The 16,842-nt window shown below is 39.2% G+C and overlaps 1 protein-coding gene across 1 annotated transcript; it reads right to left on the bottom strand.

Annotated features, from left to right (window-relative positions):
* Window positions 1-14,184: 14,184 nt before the first annotated feature.
* TAAR5 (trace amine associated receptor 5) lies at window positions 14,185-15,316 on the bottom strand. The gene has a single exon (XM_010357896.1). It carries the CDS (start codon window positions 15,271-15,273, stop codon window positions 14,260-14,262), a length of 1,014 nt encoding a protein of 337 aa, XP_010356198.1. The 5' UTR covers window positions 15,274-15,316; the 3' UTR covers window positions 14,185-14,259.
* Between the last annotated feature and the right edge of the window lie 1,526 nt (window positions 15,317-16,842).

Below are 16,842 nucleotides of genomic sequence, written 5' to 3'. Positions count from 1 at the left end.
ACCTCTACTTCTCCTGGGGATCCTCCATTGTGGTTTGGAGACATTCTCCCCACTCTGCTCAAGTTTCAACTCCCAGAATTTTCATTGTTTTCGAAGAAACATTTCTCAAATGAGGTTTTGCAAAACAGTTATCACATAAAATATATCTGATTCAACAGGAAAAAGATACCTGATTCAACAATGTTTTGGAACTGTTGCATACTGTTTTCTGCTCTTGGAGAACAACACTACACATTGGCATATTGAAGACTTGGAGAAGCCCTGTTTGAGCAAAACCTGTTCAGTTTTGTTTAGATACGCATTCTAAAAATTTATTAAACCATGGGGATTCTTCTGATGTCAGGAACTGAATAACAGAGCTATTGTGCAAGGAAAACATTTCAGGAACTCCATCTCTATCATTGATTTGGTTCTTACCAAATGTATTCTTAATTTTTGTATTGGTCTTTTACACACAATATACTTCATTCAATTTATATTTCTAAAAGGTAGAGGTGATTTTCCAACCCATGGTATAATAATGAGTAAGCACTCATAACATGTTTTTTTGTCAATTATGATGTATAAGATAAATTATACAGTGTGTAAAATAGGATAAATTATGTGACTTTGAAGGAAGGACTGGATACTGTGGGCTGAAAAATCTCAGAAGGTTCCATGGAGAACTCAGAATATACTACCAGCTAAGCAGTGGAGGATTGGTTTTAATAGAAAAAAAACATAGAAAAGGAATTTCTAGGAGAATAAAATTTTCAAGAAAGGTATAAATTTAGCGGCACATCAAATGCAATTAAGCATACAAAAAAGGATAGCCAATAAGATCAGTCTGCCTAAAGCACACCATCTGGGTAGGAGAGTCACAATCAATCAATCCATCAGCCAAGATACTATTTTAAGCCCTATATCTGCACTGTCCAATATGGTAGCCATGAGAAACATGTGATTATTAAGGACTTGAAATGTGGCTAGTATGAGCTAAGATACTTTATAGGTAGAATTTACGTATCAGATTTCAAAGACAAACAAAAGAATGTAAGATGTCCCTTTTTAAAATATTGATTACATTTTGAAATTATCAATTTGAAGATGTATTGGGTTAAATAAAATATATTATTTAGATTAATTTATCTTTTCTCTTTTTACTTCTAAAAATGTGGCTACTAGAAAAATGTAAAATTATGTATGTAGCTTAAATTATATTTCTGTTGCACAGCACTACTCTAGAGAAAATAAAAATGAGCCATAATGCAATTCTAGCCCTCCAGGACTTAAAAATCAGGATGGGGAGACAATACATAAACATAAACAATGAAGTAAATATACATGAACTGTGGTAAAAGTTAAATAATATTTATTTAGCAATTGATGTTTAAAAACAGAGGTACAAAACCCAAATTAATCTTATATTCTGGCCATTTTATAAATGAGGAAATTGGGACTCAGAGAGAAACAAATTAACCTGCATGAAATTACACAGCTAGTAGGCCAGGTGCAGTTGCTCACACCCATAAACCCAGCACTTTGGGAAGCAGAGGTGGGAGGATCACTTGAGTTCAGGAGTTTGATACCAGCCTGGGCAACATAGTGAGACCTTGTCTGTACTAAAAATGAAAAAGTTAGCCAGGCATGGTGGTGAATGCCTGTAATCCCAGCCACTCAGGAGGCTCAGGTGGGAGGATCACTTGAACCCAGGAGTTCGAGGCTGTAGTGAGCAGTGATTGCATCTAGAAACAAAGTAAGATCTTGTCTAAAAAGAAGAAGAAGAAGAGGAAGAAGAAGAAGAAGAAGAAGAAGAAGAAGAAGAAGAAGAAGAAGAAGAAGAAGAAGAAGAAGAAGAAGAAGAAGAAGAAGAAGAAGAAGAAGTTGTTGTTGTTACACAGCTAGCGGAAAAATCTTTGCCATACTTTGAACCCAAATTATTTGAATTCTAAGCTCTTTTTTTTTTTTCCTCGACATGGAAATGAGAGTTTAGGAGAAACAAGAAGGGATATTACCAAGAAGTACAGTTAAATAAATGCTATCCACAGGAAGATATTTAGCACTTAGAGTTTCTCTCATAAGTCAGTGGTTCTTGATAATTTTTAGATCATAGTCACAATGAAATATGCTGAAATCTATGTATTCTCTTCTCTAGAAAAATGCACACAATCACATATACACAATATTTAGTGTACTGTTCTGGGGGTTCCATAACCTTTGGGGCCAATTATAGGTCATGGATACACTGTTTAGGCATGGACTAGACATGGATGAAGTGAAAATGACCTCAACTAACTCTGTGACTTAGCACAACAAAAGTTTATTTCCTGCTCATGTGAAGTCCACTATGAGTCTGAGGAGCTATCAAGGGCAGTTGTCTTCAACAGAGTGCAGGCTGCTTTGATTTCATGGCTCCATCTTTTCAACAAGAGACTTCTATACTTCAGCCTGAAAGAACACATGAACACCTTAACCTATTAGCCAGAGCCAAGCAGACAGTCCATCTAATGGCTTGAAAAATGCAGGACAGTAAGCACAATGTTTGCTGCATGCTAGGGCCTCTTCCAAACACTGTTTTACTGAATGGGACATCACATTGTGTGAATGATGTATCCCTCAGGGTTTGAATTTGGCAGAAAATATTTTAAACACATTAGGGTTTATTTTAATTAATATTAAGTCTACATGAGATAGTTGCTGGCTTCGGCTGGGTGACTCAAGTATGTTAGAGTCAAGGATGCTGTACAGATTTTCCTGATGCTTGTCTAAATGGTTCCAAAGTAACTACAGGAGTTCCAGTCAAATCATACATGTTCCTGGAAATAGGGAGGAGGAAGACCCATGCAGATGGGGCTCTCTGAAGCCCTACTTGACAACTTCAGTTTCCTCAAGGGGGAGAAGATTCTGATGCTATGGAGGAAATTAACCCAATGGTTGTTAGGTGGGAAATAAGCATTTCTGCCACATGAAGTAATCTGGAAAATGAAATCTAACAAGTGAAAATAAAACTTCTTACCAAATTCTCTCACAAGTATTTGCTGTATAAATCCAGAAAAAACTGAATTGAGAAAAAGAGAATGGAAGAAATAACAGGTTTTCTCAAAGACCTCTATACCATCTTTTTCCTAAACTTCTCATTTTGTATTATTTAGTATTGTATTTTCAGCCAATGAACATGCACTATGTATGTATTACATAGTAAATGGCCTGTTGACAATGCAGAGGTCATGAGAATGAATGAGACTCAGTCACTTTAGTAGAGTTTTCAATATTTCCCAGAAGGTTGTGGTTACAAGCAGAGCCAGACAGCCAGTCCTATTTTGGGACAAAGATATCTTGCTGGAGATCACACAGTGGGTCAGCACCAGGGACAGAGTCCCCAGAATTTGAAATAGCCTGGTTGTTACAGTCTTGGAGGAATCAGTAGAAACATGTAAAGGCATATTATTTTATTTTACATTTCAAGGTACATGTGCAGGATGTGCAGGTTTGTTACATTGGTAAACATGTGCCATGGTGGTTTGCTGCACTTCTCAACCCATCACCTAGGTATTAAGCCAGGCATGCATTAGCTATTTTCCCTAATGCTCTCTGCCCCTACCCTACCCTCTTCCAACAGACTCCAGTGTGTGATGCTCCGCTCCCTGTGTCCATGTATTCTCATTGTTCAGCTCCACTGAAGAATAAATATCATGAAAAAGGCCATACTGCCCAAAGCAATTTATAGATTCAATGCTATTTCCATTAAACTACCATTGACATTCTTCACATAATTAGAAAAAAAAAACTATTTTAAAATTCATATGGAACTTTAAAAAAGCTCATATAGCCAGGACAATCCTAAGCAAAGAGAACAAAGCTACAGGCATCATGCGATCTGACTTCAAACTATACTACAAGGCTACAGTAACCAAAATAGCATGGCACTGGTACAAAACTGGCACACAGACCAATGGAACAGAATAGAGAACTCAGAAATAAAACCACACATCTACAACCATCTGATCTTCAACAAAACTGACAAAAATCAAACAATGGGAAAAGTATACCCCATTTAATAAATGGTGCTAACCATATGGAAAAAGTACTGAAACTGGACCCCTTCCTTACATCCTATACAAGAATTAACTCAAGATGGATTAAAGACTTAAATGCAAGAACAATTAATATTTCACTAGTAAGGCTGCCCTCTACCAGATGTGTAATGGAGTCACAATGCAGGGCTAGGAGATGGAGGGCAGGGGATGCTGTGGCTAATTTTAACCACAGCAGCAAACACAGAAAAACCCACAAGGTCCTATAGACTCCTGACTAACCCCAGCATCAGATCTTGGTCTCTGTGGGCTGTGTGATTAATTCATAATTCAAAGCCCAAAGCCTAATTTCTATTGTGTTTGGAATCAAATTCTAACTCTGTGATTCTGATATATGAGGTTTTGCATAGTCTTACCCCTGCACAACTCTCTACCCACTACCTATTCTGTTCTCCCCTTACTTGTTATGCTCCAGATGTATCTGTCCAATCCCAGCCCCTTGGCTACGCCCCACAGGATGCCTCAGGAGCTGTGCACAGGCTATCTCATCTATTGTATGAAGTCACTCAGGAGATTTGCACAGGATATTTCATCTGCTGGATCACTCCGCCCTCAGATCTTCACAGGGTTGGTTCCTTATGTAGGTCTCAGCTTTCACATCACTCCCTCAGAAAAATCACAATCTCAGCTAATGTTGGTATCTATTTTTTATTCTTTTATTTACCTTGCTTTTCTTTCATTTCCTTAATTGTACATATCAGAATGTGTTACAATCTTATTCATCTGTTTATTTTCTTGTGTTTTAACTGTCTGTCTCCTAATGACATGTAAGCTCTAGGAAGTCAGATACTTGCTGAAGTATCACTATGAGTAAATCAGATAGCTTGTACTGGTGATTTATTTCTTTGCTCCTTTGTTGTTGTTTTACTTTGGTCAGTTGAGTAAATAAATGAGCGAATACATAAAATAGGAATCGATTCCCCAGCATTGGGAGGATACATTAAATGTATTCTTTTTTTTTTTTTAAGTTCTGGGGTATATGTGCAGGATGTGCAGATTTCTTACATAGGTAAATGTGTGCTATGGCGGTTTGCTGCACCTATCAACCCATTACCTAGTTATTAAGCCTGGAAAAATTCATTCTTTTTATAAACTTTTTTGGGGGGCAGGGCAGAGTCTTGCTCTGACCTCGGCTGAGGTACAGTGGCATGATCATAGCTAACTGCAGTCCCAAACTCTTGGGCTCAGGTGATACTCCCATGTAGCTGGGGCTACAGGCATGTGCCACCATGCCTGGCTAATTTTTTTAAAAGCTTTATTTTTGTAGAAAAGGGATCTCATTTTGTTGCCCATGTTAGTCTCAAACACGACTTCAAGCAATACTCCCATTTTGGCCTACTGAAGTGCTGGGATTACAGATTTGAGCCACTGTGCCCAGCCTTAGATGCATTTTTAAAATAATAAAATAGCTAGGTTGGCCTTATCTGAAGACTTGTTGAATGTGCCACTACATCTCTTAACATCTAGTGTTCAGCAAGACTTTTCATTCTTAGAACTCAATCAATAAAACTCAATCATAGAAAACTATTTCAAAAGACTCACTCTCTGAAAAAAAAAAAAAAAAAATCTTCCTAAAGAGTTTATGGGGTCTGGGGATGGTGGCTCACACCTATAATCCCAGCACTTTGGGAGGTGAAGGCAGGTGAATCCCTTGAGGCCAGGAGTTAGAGACCAGCCTGGCCAATAATAGTTAAACCCCCTGTCTACTAAAAATACAAAAAAAAATTAGCCTGGCATGGTGGTGCAAACCTGTAATCCCAGCTACTTGGGAGGCTGAGGCACAACAGTCATTTGAACCCTGAAGGCCGAGGTTGCAGTGAGCTGCGATCACTCCCCTGCACTCCAGCCTGGGCAACAAAGCAAGACTGTCTCAAAAAAAAAAAAAGAAAGAAAAAAGAAAAAAAAATTTATTGGAAAATATTTGAGACCTGAGATCTGAACCATTCATGAGTTTCATGTTACTATTAAACATATCTTTGCTTGCTAATCGTTTTCAGAGAAACCTCTAAGCTGTTTTCCAGCTTGCACTCTTTCTAAAGCCTACACAATTCAAGCAGCATGGCCCAGAGCAGTGTTGGTAAGAGGCAGACTGGGATTTGGAACCAACTCTGTTAACTCTAAAGGTCCTACTTTCACCTACTGTGTAATCCTCCTTCAAAGCAAGATTGAGGTGATGGAAAGTGTGCTGGCCAAACATTAGGTTTCTGGGTTCTAAGTCCTGTCTCTGCCAATCATAGTTTGTGGGACTTCAGACAAGTCAGTTTATCTTATTGGACCTTAATGTGAAATAATGTTAACTCCAATCCATGGCCACTAAAGTTCCTTCCAGTCCTAGAAATTCTAATACAAAGCACATGTGAGCAACATAGCAGGGCTTTCTCTGTGTACCCACAGTGGAGTTTGATGTGCTAAGGCTCTCAGAAGCCGATTTTGATGATAACCCAAGTTACTTGAGAGATGGTCAAGCCAACACTGGCACTGGAATTCACAGATTTGATCATGGGGTTAGATGGAAACCACCAAAAACAAGAAAAAGAGAAAAGATTACCCCAAGCACTGTCAGGGGAAGCAGTATTGGAAAATGAGCTCCAAGCAGGCAAGGAATTCACCTGAAAGCATGGATGAAGGGCAGGTCTGGAATGCACCAAATGACTAGGATCAGGAGTGTCTGTAAGTGTCAGAATGTAGCAGAGAGCATTGTACAGAGTTCTACCCGGAGACTTTAATACACAGACTTTCAAATGCCATGCTATATTTACCATCAAATGCAGTCAGTTAGGAAGCAGACGATCTAAGCTTGCCTGACTGAGCTGCCACATATTGCAGGAGAGTCTCCTGTAGTGTAAAGTGGAGCAGTTTGAAAACTTGGGAAGAGAAAGAGAGTAGTGAGGGCTGTGGTGGAACTCAGCGTCAGAGGCCAGGGTAACCAGTGCCATGGTAGCAGCAGAACATGAACTACCTGGGACTCACAGAAAAGAGTAGTGCTGAGACCTGGGGAGTTTTTTTTTTCTCCTAATGTCTTTTTGGCCTGAAATAAAAGAACACACAGAAACAGTCCTTGGATTGAGTTGTGGGAGCAACAGGTCAATGAAATAAATTCTTCTTTCCCATCACTTAACTGCATGAGGACTTGAGTTAAACTCATCTAAGCTACTGATTGTTCCTCAGGATGGTTGGTGTTATCTAGAAAGCTGCCCTTAACACACCCAACCACTGAAATGTCTCCCTGCTTGAGTTGTGCTTTCTTTAGTGTCATTTAGTAGCTGTGCTGTGCTTTCAGGCTAAAGCCACATTTTTTCAAGCTAGAATTGAATTAGGGTGTGTAGCTGGAAGCCAAGAGAATGCAGTCATTTTAAAGTCAGAAGCATGGGGGAATGTGTGGCTTTGATAGTACAGCATTCAAAGTAATTGATAGTGAAGATATAAGGTCTTGGATTAACTAGAAGGGAAGAACATCCTAGGGGCCTGTGGTAGGCAGCACCATCCCCCCTCCCCCAAACATGCCCATATCCTAATCCCTGGAATCTGTTAATATGTTACCTTGCTTGGTCAAAGGACCTTTGTTGGTGCAATTTAATTAAAGATCTTGAGATGTGAAGATTACCCTGGATTATCAATATGGACTCGATGTAATGTAAGAGTTCTTATGAGGGAAAGAGCGAGGTAAGAGGGCCAGGGTCAGATGAGATGCAATAATGGAAACAGAGGTCAGAGTGATGCAGCCACAAGCCAAGGAACACAGGCAGCCCCTAGAAGCTGGAAAAGATGTGGAACAGTCTCCTCGGAGCCTCTAGAAGGAACACAGCCCTGCCGACATCTTAATTTTAGCCCTACAAAACCCAGTTCAGATTTCTGACCTCCAGAACTATATAATAATTTTTTTTTGTTTTAAACCACTATATTTGTGGTGATTAATTACTGAAGCAATAGGAAACTAGCACAGTGCCATTTGCTACAATTCATCTTTTAGCAAGGATGGTGTTTAGGTCTGTCCCATTTCCATCACTACCATGCTGACATATCTGGAATCCTTAATTCGGTCTATCACTATGACCCTCTCCTGGAAAACAGAAAATGAATATCAGCTTCACAAATTATTACAAACCCACAGAAAAATAAATATAGAGAAATACAATCAAAGAACTGTATTTCAAAACAGCATGCTTTGAGTGGAAGGACTAGAACGTATAAAATGTTGACAGCAGTTTTCTCTAGAAAGTGGGAGTTAGGAAAAAATTCTTTTCTTCTCTGTGCTTTTGGGCATTTCCTAAATTACACACATGTGCCATGAATTATAATGTTTATAAACCAAAGAACTTATTTTAAAAAGAAAATAAAAAGCAAAAGCATATCATCTGTATTGTCTCAACCTTACCCATGTCCAGCAATACTCAACCCAGCTGAGTCCTTTAACTTTTGCTCCTGGAAAAGAGGAAGAGTGGTGTTCCAGAAATCACAGACACTTCAAGAGAGCACAGATGGTTTAAGTCTCAGCTCTTTTCCTTGCTGACTGTGTGAATTTCGAACAACATTCTTAACCTACCTGAACTTTACCCCTTTGCAGAGATTTTCTGAATAAGAATTCAAGTTTAGTAAAGGCGGTTTTTAAAAAGTAGCTATTAGTTTGTATACTGCTCTTTTGGTTTAGCTTCAAAGTATATTTTTCTACCTTTTATGCCTATTGGAAAGTGACCTATCTCTAAAACCCAGTTCAAATTTCACTTCTTTTTAAATTAAGTCTTTGTGATTGTGACAATTTATGGAGAACTTACTATGTGCCAAGTACTATGACAATTGGTTTATTCACATGATTATCTGATCTCATTTTCACAACACAATGAGGTAGGTGTTATTATTTTCATTTTACAGATGACGAAACTGAGGCTAAGGAGAGGTAAGTAACTCATCCAAGACACAGGAAATGCAAAAGCTTCAATTTGAAATTGGCCAGGCCTGTCTGACTCCTTAACCCTTGCTTTTGAATACTGGCCCCTCTGGAAAGAAGCCACAACTCCCTCCTGTGATCACAGTAGCTCTTTGTTCCACCTCTGTTGAGAACTGATTTTACACTGCTTTGTTTATTCTTACTTATAGTTATTTCTATTTGTTTGGACTGAAAGCTTTTTCGGTGCAGTGTTGACGTTTCCGGAATTTTGGATTCAACAGATTTTAGCATCACATTCTGCACATAGCAGGTTTCCAATAAACATAGAGAGGCTGATAAAAATCACATTTGAAGTATTTGAAGTAATATTGCACTTCTTCCAACTTAAGGCCTGGGAGAAATCATTCAGGGCCATGCGCTCTGGACCTCCGGCCACATACGCAAGGCTTTCAGAGCCCCTGGGCTTTCTGTTCAGGACCCAGGTCCACAGTGGATGTCCAAGCCCTCCCTAAGAGGGAAGAATTGAATAGGCATGCAGGAAAATTGCCTGCCCTGTGAATTCAAACTATTCCAGGATCACTGGTGTTGCCCCTCACAATACACTTAGGTGAGATCAAGATGTGGAAATTGAGAAAGGTCACTCTTAATGCTGGCAGGTACTTTCAATGTTAGCAGGACAGAAACAGAATAGACAGATGGCAGCATGGAACAAACACAGGGATTTTGCCTATATTCATCAACTTTCCAGCACAACAAACAGACTTTCAGTGGTTTATGACAATAAAGATTTATTTTTGCTTATGTTCCATGAGGGCTGCAGGATGGCTGCAGCTCTGCTCCAGCTGTGGGCTAATTGTATGTCTGCTCTTCTTGTCTTCTTACTCTAGGACCCAGGCTAAAGCAGCAGCTCCTACTGAGACAATCTGTTCTCAGGGCAGAACGAAGAAGTGCGAAAGCTGGACTGACCCGTGCAATTACATTTAAAGTTTTGTTTGAATATAGCAAGCGCCACATCAGTCTGTGTTGATGGATTGAGGCAAGTCACATAACCAAGCCCAACATCAGTGGGTCTGAGACATTTGCTCCTTCCAACGAAGTAGAGAGTGAGGAAAACTACAGTGAGAAAAGAGCATAAAATAGAGGTGGAAGGTGTAGAAACCAAACCTCTTAGTGACAACAGATGATAGGTGCCCAGGGCCAGCTCTGAGGATGGTGAATCCCTTCTTTTTGATGATCAGAGGTTTCCTTTACCTTTGCAACATTGCAGCCATCAGAGTTCCAGAGACAAGGTATGCAACCTGTAAAGCTCTGCATAGGAGAAGGGGCCTCATTCTCTCTCACTTTGTGGGCTATCGTTAGTGTGACCTCTTGATTCTCAGTGCTCTCTACAGAACTAACTTTATGAAACAGAGTGAATCAGAAGCAATACAGAGGGGCCCTTGCTAGGGAAATTGCCTACCTCAGAACCTTTGTCCATCTATATGGCATATAGGTCACATATTTCTACTCATACTCACAACATATACTCATACATATACACAGCTCTTTCTACTCATACACACATACACTCAAGTGTATTACATACTTAACACACGCTGCCAGTTGGGATGAGCTATAATGTGGTTTGACTAAGTTGTAAGAAAACAATATAATTAAGTTGAGAGATCTTTGTAGAAAAATATAATGGTCAGGTTTATATAAAACAAGAAAGATCTATCATGAAATTTACAACCATGCTGATACATTTAACGAAGCAGGAAGTTTTTTAAAATACCAAAAAATTCTAAGCAAGCACAAAAGCACCAAAAAATGATTGTACTTTTCCATCAATCTTCCAGTAGAATGCTCTTGATAAACATGAGTTTTTATTAGGCTTCAGCCTTTCAGTAGTTAATGGTGAAGTGTGACTGTCACTGCCTTCTGTTCACATATGATCACAAAGCTTTCATGCTCAAAAGAATGCCCCAGTGTTCACATTTAAAGGAGATTCTTAAATCAGGAGGTCCCTGAACTTATATAGGAAAAAATTCTATCTTTATATTTACTAACCTCTATCTGAAATTTTATCACTTCCTTCCATTTTAAATATAGGCAAAACCACAGTGGTATTAGCACTACCTCTCATGTTTGTCACTAATAGAAATTAATGGTTTTATATCTCAATATAGTTGTTGTGGATATTATAAAATTTCATTTATGCTCATCACTACTTTGAAATTACAGTAGTTTTATTGCACCTGCCAGCAGATCTTGCTATTTGCTGCTTTCAAAAAGAAGCACACATATGATTATATTACACATTTGACTATTTTTAAGATTTTTATACAATAAAATTTTAATAATTATTTTTCTTTATAATTCCATGTTTTAAAAAACTTTATTCCCTCAGAAGTTTTCATCATGAGTAGGGGTCTGTGGTCTTTACCAGAGTGTCAAAAACATCCATGGCACAAAAAATCAGTAACACTTGCCTTACATGTGGTTAATTCTCGCTCAACTAGAGAGAGTGAGTAAGGGTTATTATCACCACAGACACTCTACTGAGATCTCAAGAGAATGTCATTGAGTACAGGCTTTCATTTGTCCAAGGGCCTAACCCAATTTTCTGGGTGCAGCAGATTTGCTTCTTACATTCTATTCTCCTAACAAAGAGGATGAAAAAGCTGGGCTTCAAATCCTGGGGTCGGGTGCCCCCCCTCTCTACCCATCAGCTCACGCTTCCCTTTGTGGTGTCCACCGAAGGTGCAATTCTTGTTCTCATTCTCCCCTGGTTCTTTGGTGATGTAAACATTGTATCATGACACTCATGTCCTTGTGTTTCTGTGATTCACTGGAAACTGGAGTCTCCTACCTGCTCTTCAGTGTTAGTCCTATTCACAGATTTGTTAGCTGTCCAGGTTTCCCCAATATTTCAGAGAAATAGTAGACAGGTTAACAGCTTTCAAGTACGAAGATAGGTTAAGAGCTTTCAAGTAAGGATGCCAAGGTAGATTACCAGATCTTTGTGGGCCTCATCTGTTGTGCCCTGTAAGGGTAATAATATCCACCTCACAGGTGTATAGGCATTAAGTGAGATGCAGAACATCATAGGTTCTCAGAAACTGTTAGTTCCTTCCCTTCTTTTCATTGGGGGCCTATCTGGCTAAGGCAGCCTTCTCCACCTAACGGGAAACAATAATATATGCAAGAAGCAGAATCACTTCTTGCTTCTATCTAAGTGACTAGTTCAGAGCTCCACCTTGTGAAGCAGCCAGGTCTCTTACTTCCAAGATGGAGACTGCTATGCCTAGTTGATTGGGAATGGGGTGGCTTATATTTAGAAAGGCAAGAGAAAAAAAATGCTTTTTAAAGTAATGATTCACTTATAGGTTGCAAATTATATTTATTGTTATACAAAAGGCACAGTATTTCTAGCTTCTTAATAACTCAAAACTATATATACTAGGATAAGTTTTAGTTTATAATTTATCTGTAATTTATTTAATAATGCCTAAGAGTTAACAAAAAAGAAACTATAATTACTTCCAAAGAAAAATTAAGCACTAAAGAATACATAGAAAAATATTTTTACAACAATTTTTTTAAATAAGGAGGAAAGTTTGGGGTTAATAGCACTTCTTTCTCTCTCCATAAATCTATATATAAATAAATGGGATAAACCCATTTTAGCTAAATTCATTGACAAAATAAGATTTTTACTCCTTTAATGATTATTATTTATTTATTTATTTATTTTTGAGATGGAGTTTCACTCTCATTGCCCGGGCTGGTGTGCAATGTTGCAATCTTGGCTCACTGCAACTTCCATCTCCCCGGTTCAAGCGATTTTCCTGCCTCAGCCTCCCGAATAGCTGGGATTACAGGCATGTGCCATCACGCCCAGCTAATTTTGTGTTTTTAGTAGAGACAGGGTTTCTCCATGTTGATCAGGCTGGTCTCGAACTCCTGACCTCAGATGATCCACCCTCCTCAGCCTCCCAAAGTTCTGGGATTACAGGCATGAGCCACTGCACCCAGTCACTCCTTTAATGATTATTATTGAGATGTGAATGGTTGTTTTAAGTATTTGTTTAATGGCTGCTTATCTGACTATTGACATATGAATTGCTCTTGAAACACATTCGCTCCTTCATTGTCTAGGTTTCCTGTTGAGATTGATTCACCTGTGTCTGTATCTGTATCTATAGCTACATCTATCTGTGCATCTGTAGTTGAGAGGCTTTGAGGCTTTGAATTAATTCATAAAGAAGTTTTTCAAATAAGCAATTATTAATTTGAAAAAATCTCAGTAATAAATATAAAGGAATGGTGATTAGAGGCTTTAGGAAAATATTTAGGAGAAGACAGGCAGGCTGTACATAAAGGTGCTCGGGCCTTTACTAGTAATCGCTGCTGAGAAACCTTTGGTTCAACTCTGAGCAAGCATGGGGCACAGAGGCTTGTTTTTATAAAAAGCAAAACCAAAAACATATGCTGGTATTCCTGGAGAGATAGCTGGTCTAACTTGTGTGAGAAAAATTTAAAGGAAGAAATAATAAGATGAAAAGATGTGGATAATTACCATTTAAAATATTCCAAGTATGTTCAGGTTTAAATCATTCAAAAAGATAAGAAAAACATTCCTTCAAGAATATGATACTTTTACTCAGTGATTATCACAACGGACAAACCTGGCTGACAAATCAGCCTAGTGCTTGGGTTTCTAGGAGATGGGGATTCTAAAATGAACACTTTGAGAAAGAGATATTCTAAACAGTTGATTATGATTATGAAATATGAAATGAAATTATGATTCAAACCAGGTTTCCTGAAGTTAGATTATGCCGTATTTTCACTTAGTAGAAAGGAAATAGTACAAACACCTAATTTTAGCTGAGGAAACTCTGTGGTGGGAGGAGGGAGGATTCAAAGATTGTTGATATCTCTCCTGACTGCTCCGTGTGGCAGAACCAGTGTGAGAACTCAGAAAGCCAGACCTCAGTGCTCTGTTCCTTCCATCGTTGCATCTTAGTTGTTTCAAGGAAGCAATGAATGAGGAACCAAATACGTGCACAGTGTTCAGGCTTATCCAGTGGATATTAAGATGATTTCTTGCTCTCCTTTTCCTCCAACGTACTATAATACCATTGAATGAGGGGAGTGCTTACCCTTTTCCAAATTAAGGAGCTTGTCTTTCTCTTCTACTTAACCCATGCTGTCCTGGAAGCATGCCCACAAACCCAACACCACACAGCCCACGGTCACAGTGCCGCTCATCCTTCCTGTGAGGTTCTACTCCTTGCCTGCATTTAGTAGAAGGAATCATTCTTGGTACAAATCAACAGTGCGTGTCTGCGGTGAGAAGACCTTCTGACTCAGTGTGAGTTTCAGTGCCTTCCGAAACCACCGGTAGGAGAAGACATAGATGATGGGGTTGCAGGCTGAGTTGAAGTAAGCAAACCAGATAAAGATGTCAAAGACCAGTGGGGGTGTGACAAAGTGAAGGAGGCTGTCGACCATCGTGTCTATGGTGAAGGGCAGCCAGCACAAGAGGTATATGCCCACAGCAATGCCCAGGGTCTTGGCAGCTTTTCTCTCATGCTTGGCAGCCCCAGCCAGGCTATTGCTCAATGTAGTAATCTGCTGAGCCTGCCTGGTAGCAACCACAAAGATCTTCACATACAAGCTTATCATAATGAGGCAGGGGACAAAGAACAAAGGGAAGTTTAACCAGCCCCAAAATTTATTGAGCAGCAGCTGGCAAGTGCCCACACAAGGCTTCTCTTCCAGCCACTGGCTGAGCCTTGTCTCTACCATGTCTGTGTAGAGAAAGAAGGAAGTGTATGTTGCGGGCACCCCCCATCCTGCTAGGATGTACCTGAGGGCCACCCTCACTGTGAACTTGGAGGGATAGAGCAGGGGGTCACAGATGGCACAGTGGCGGTCAATGGAAATGAAACATAGATGGAAGATGGACGTGAGGCAGAAGAGGGTGTCCAGGTAAGTGTGCAGGCGGCAGAGGAAGTCCCCGAAGAACCAGCAGCTCTCCACTGAGCGAATGGTGCTGAGGGGCAGCACGAGCAGACCCAGAAACATGTCAGCCAGGGCCAGGGAGAGCAGCAAGAAGTTGGTGGGTGTGTGAAGCGCTTTGAAGTAGGACACAGCAAATGCTACAAATAAATTCCCTAGCACGATAATCAGCATGCCTGCTGCACAGGCCAGGTAGATGACCAACTGGATGCCCAGAGTATGTACTGTCCTGGGGCAAGACCCATTCACCTGGTAGCAGAACGCCGCAGGGTGCTCTTCAGCACCTTGGATAAAGACAGCTCTCATTTATGGTTTCTACTCTTCCTGTCTGAGAGCTGGCCACCTTCTCCACTGGGGGACAAAAAAAAAAAAAAAAAAAAAAAAAAAAAAAAAAAAAAAAAAAATCTGTCTGCTAAATAATCACAAAGTGAAATGAAGAGGAGGAAACTAAAGTACAATTTGGAACCTAGTGCATGTCCCTGGGTACTGAATCAACTGTGCCCTGAAAATCAAATGCAGCATGGTATTCAAGGTTTCATGAGAGTTATTTCTGCTAGCCCTAGTTTATATGACTAGGTAGTTTAAAATGAGTGTAGATAGTATTCTTAAAGAAAGAAAAGAAGAATGTAAACTGAATGTTTCCTCAAAGAAACTTTGATTATATCAGTAGGTAGTATTAAATAATAGAGAGTGTCTCTTGGATTTTGATAAGGTACTTTTTGTCAAATGCAAAGTGAAATTTAAAGCAATGATCTGAATCAAGTGACCAATTAATTCTTGTTAAATTATTCCTTGGAAAAAGTGTAAGTTCTAGTTTCCCTCTTTAAGAATTACACACATTGACAATAAAATCAGCAGATTAGGCTTTTTAGCTACATGTCAACTGTTCCCAAGAGAAGAATTCCGCATGCAAATACTAATAATTAAAAAAGTAAAAAATTGCTCTATTTTAGTTTTAAATGCTGCACATTTTATGATGATAGTACAAAGTGTTTACACATCTTGGTAGAACTATTTGATAGGCAAAATGATTTTATCCGTTTAACAGCTTAAGTCTGTGAACTATTCACCAAGTCCTAATATATTGAATTCAGGGTTTCTAAGCTACTTACACAGGCAGGAATCAGAATCCCTTCCTGGGAAGAAATGTTTCTTGGAGCAGGTGGACATAGGGAATGTTAGAGTACTCTTCTGTTGGCCACAATGACAGATGTGCAATCACTTAATGATTTTATACTCTCAATAGAAACTACTCCTCCATGTGCTATGATACAAATAAGCTGTGAAGAGGCACCATGGGACCTAGTTTGCACTATTCGCAAGTCTCAGTTGTTTAAGGTTCCTCCTCAGTACAGAATCACTTACCCTGACAATTAATTACAGATAAAATTTAAAGACACTGGATGTATATGTTCTTTTTTAGTTCTTCAGTTCTGGGATGTTTTGAAGGTATTCTTGTCTGCTGATGGCTGCTATATATTCTCTAATTTCATTTTTAGTGACTTCCTTATTTCTCTTCAGCTTTAGGGTTATTTGTGTATATTTCTCTCAACATGAGAAATCGCTGAGAATAATTGATCATGAGTTTTTTGGTTCATCAAGGGGTGGTTTGTGACTTCCACACAGGATTCATTATTATGTGTTTTTTGACCACTATATTTTGTGATGGTGAAAGAAAGCACGGTAGATGAAACAGTTTACCTGGAAAAAGAATAGTTAAATTACTGTTTCATCCTTTCCTGTGCCGTCACCTAACCTCTCCCTCTGTTTCCCCGTTGGTAAGATTATGTACAATTATACCTGTGTAACTTGATTTCACAGGGATGTTATCAAGGAAAATAACATGTTGAATCATATTCTGCTCTCTGCCTCTTG

This window comes from Rhinopithecus roxellana, chromosome 4 (assembly GCF_007565055.1).
Source record: "Rhinopithecus roxellana isolate Shanxi Qingling chromosome 4, ASM756505v1, whole genome shotgun sequence".
Lineage (NCBI taxonomy): Eukaryota > Metazoa > Chordata > Mammalia > Primates > Cercopithecidae > Rhinopithecus > Rhinopithecus roxellana.
Note: the sequence above shows the minus strand (reverse complement) of the source record. Positions and strands in the feature narration are given on the sequence as shown.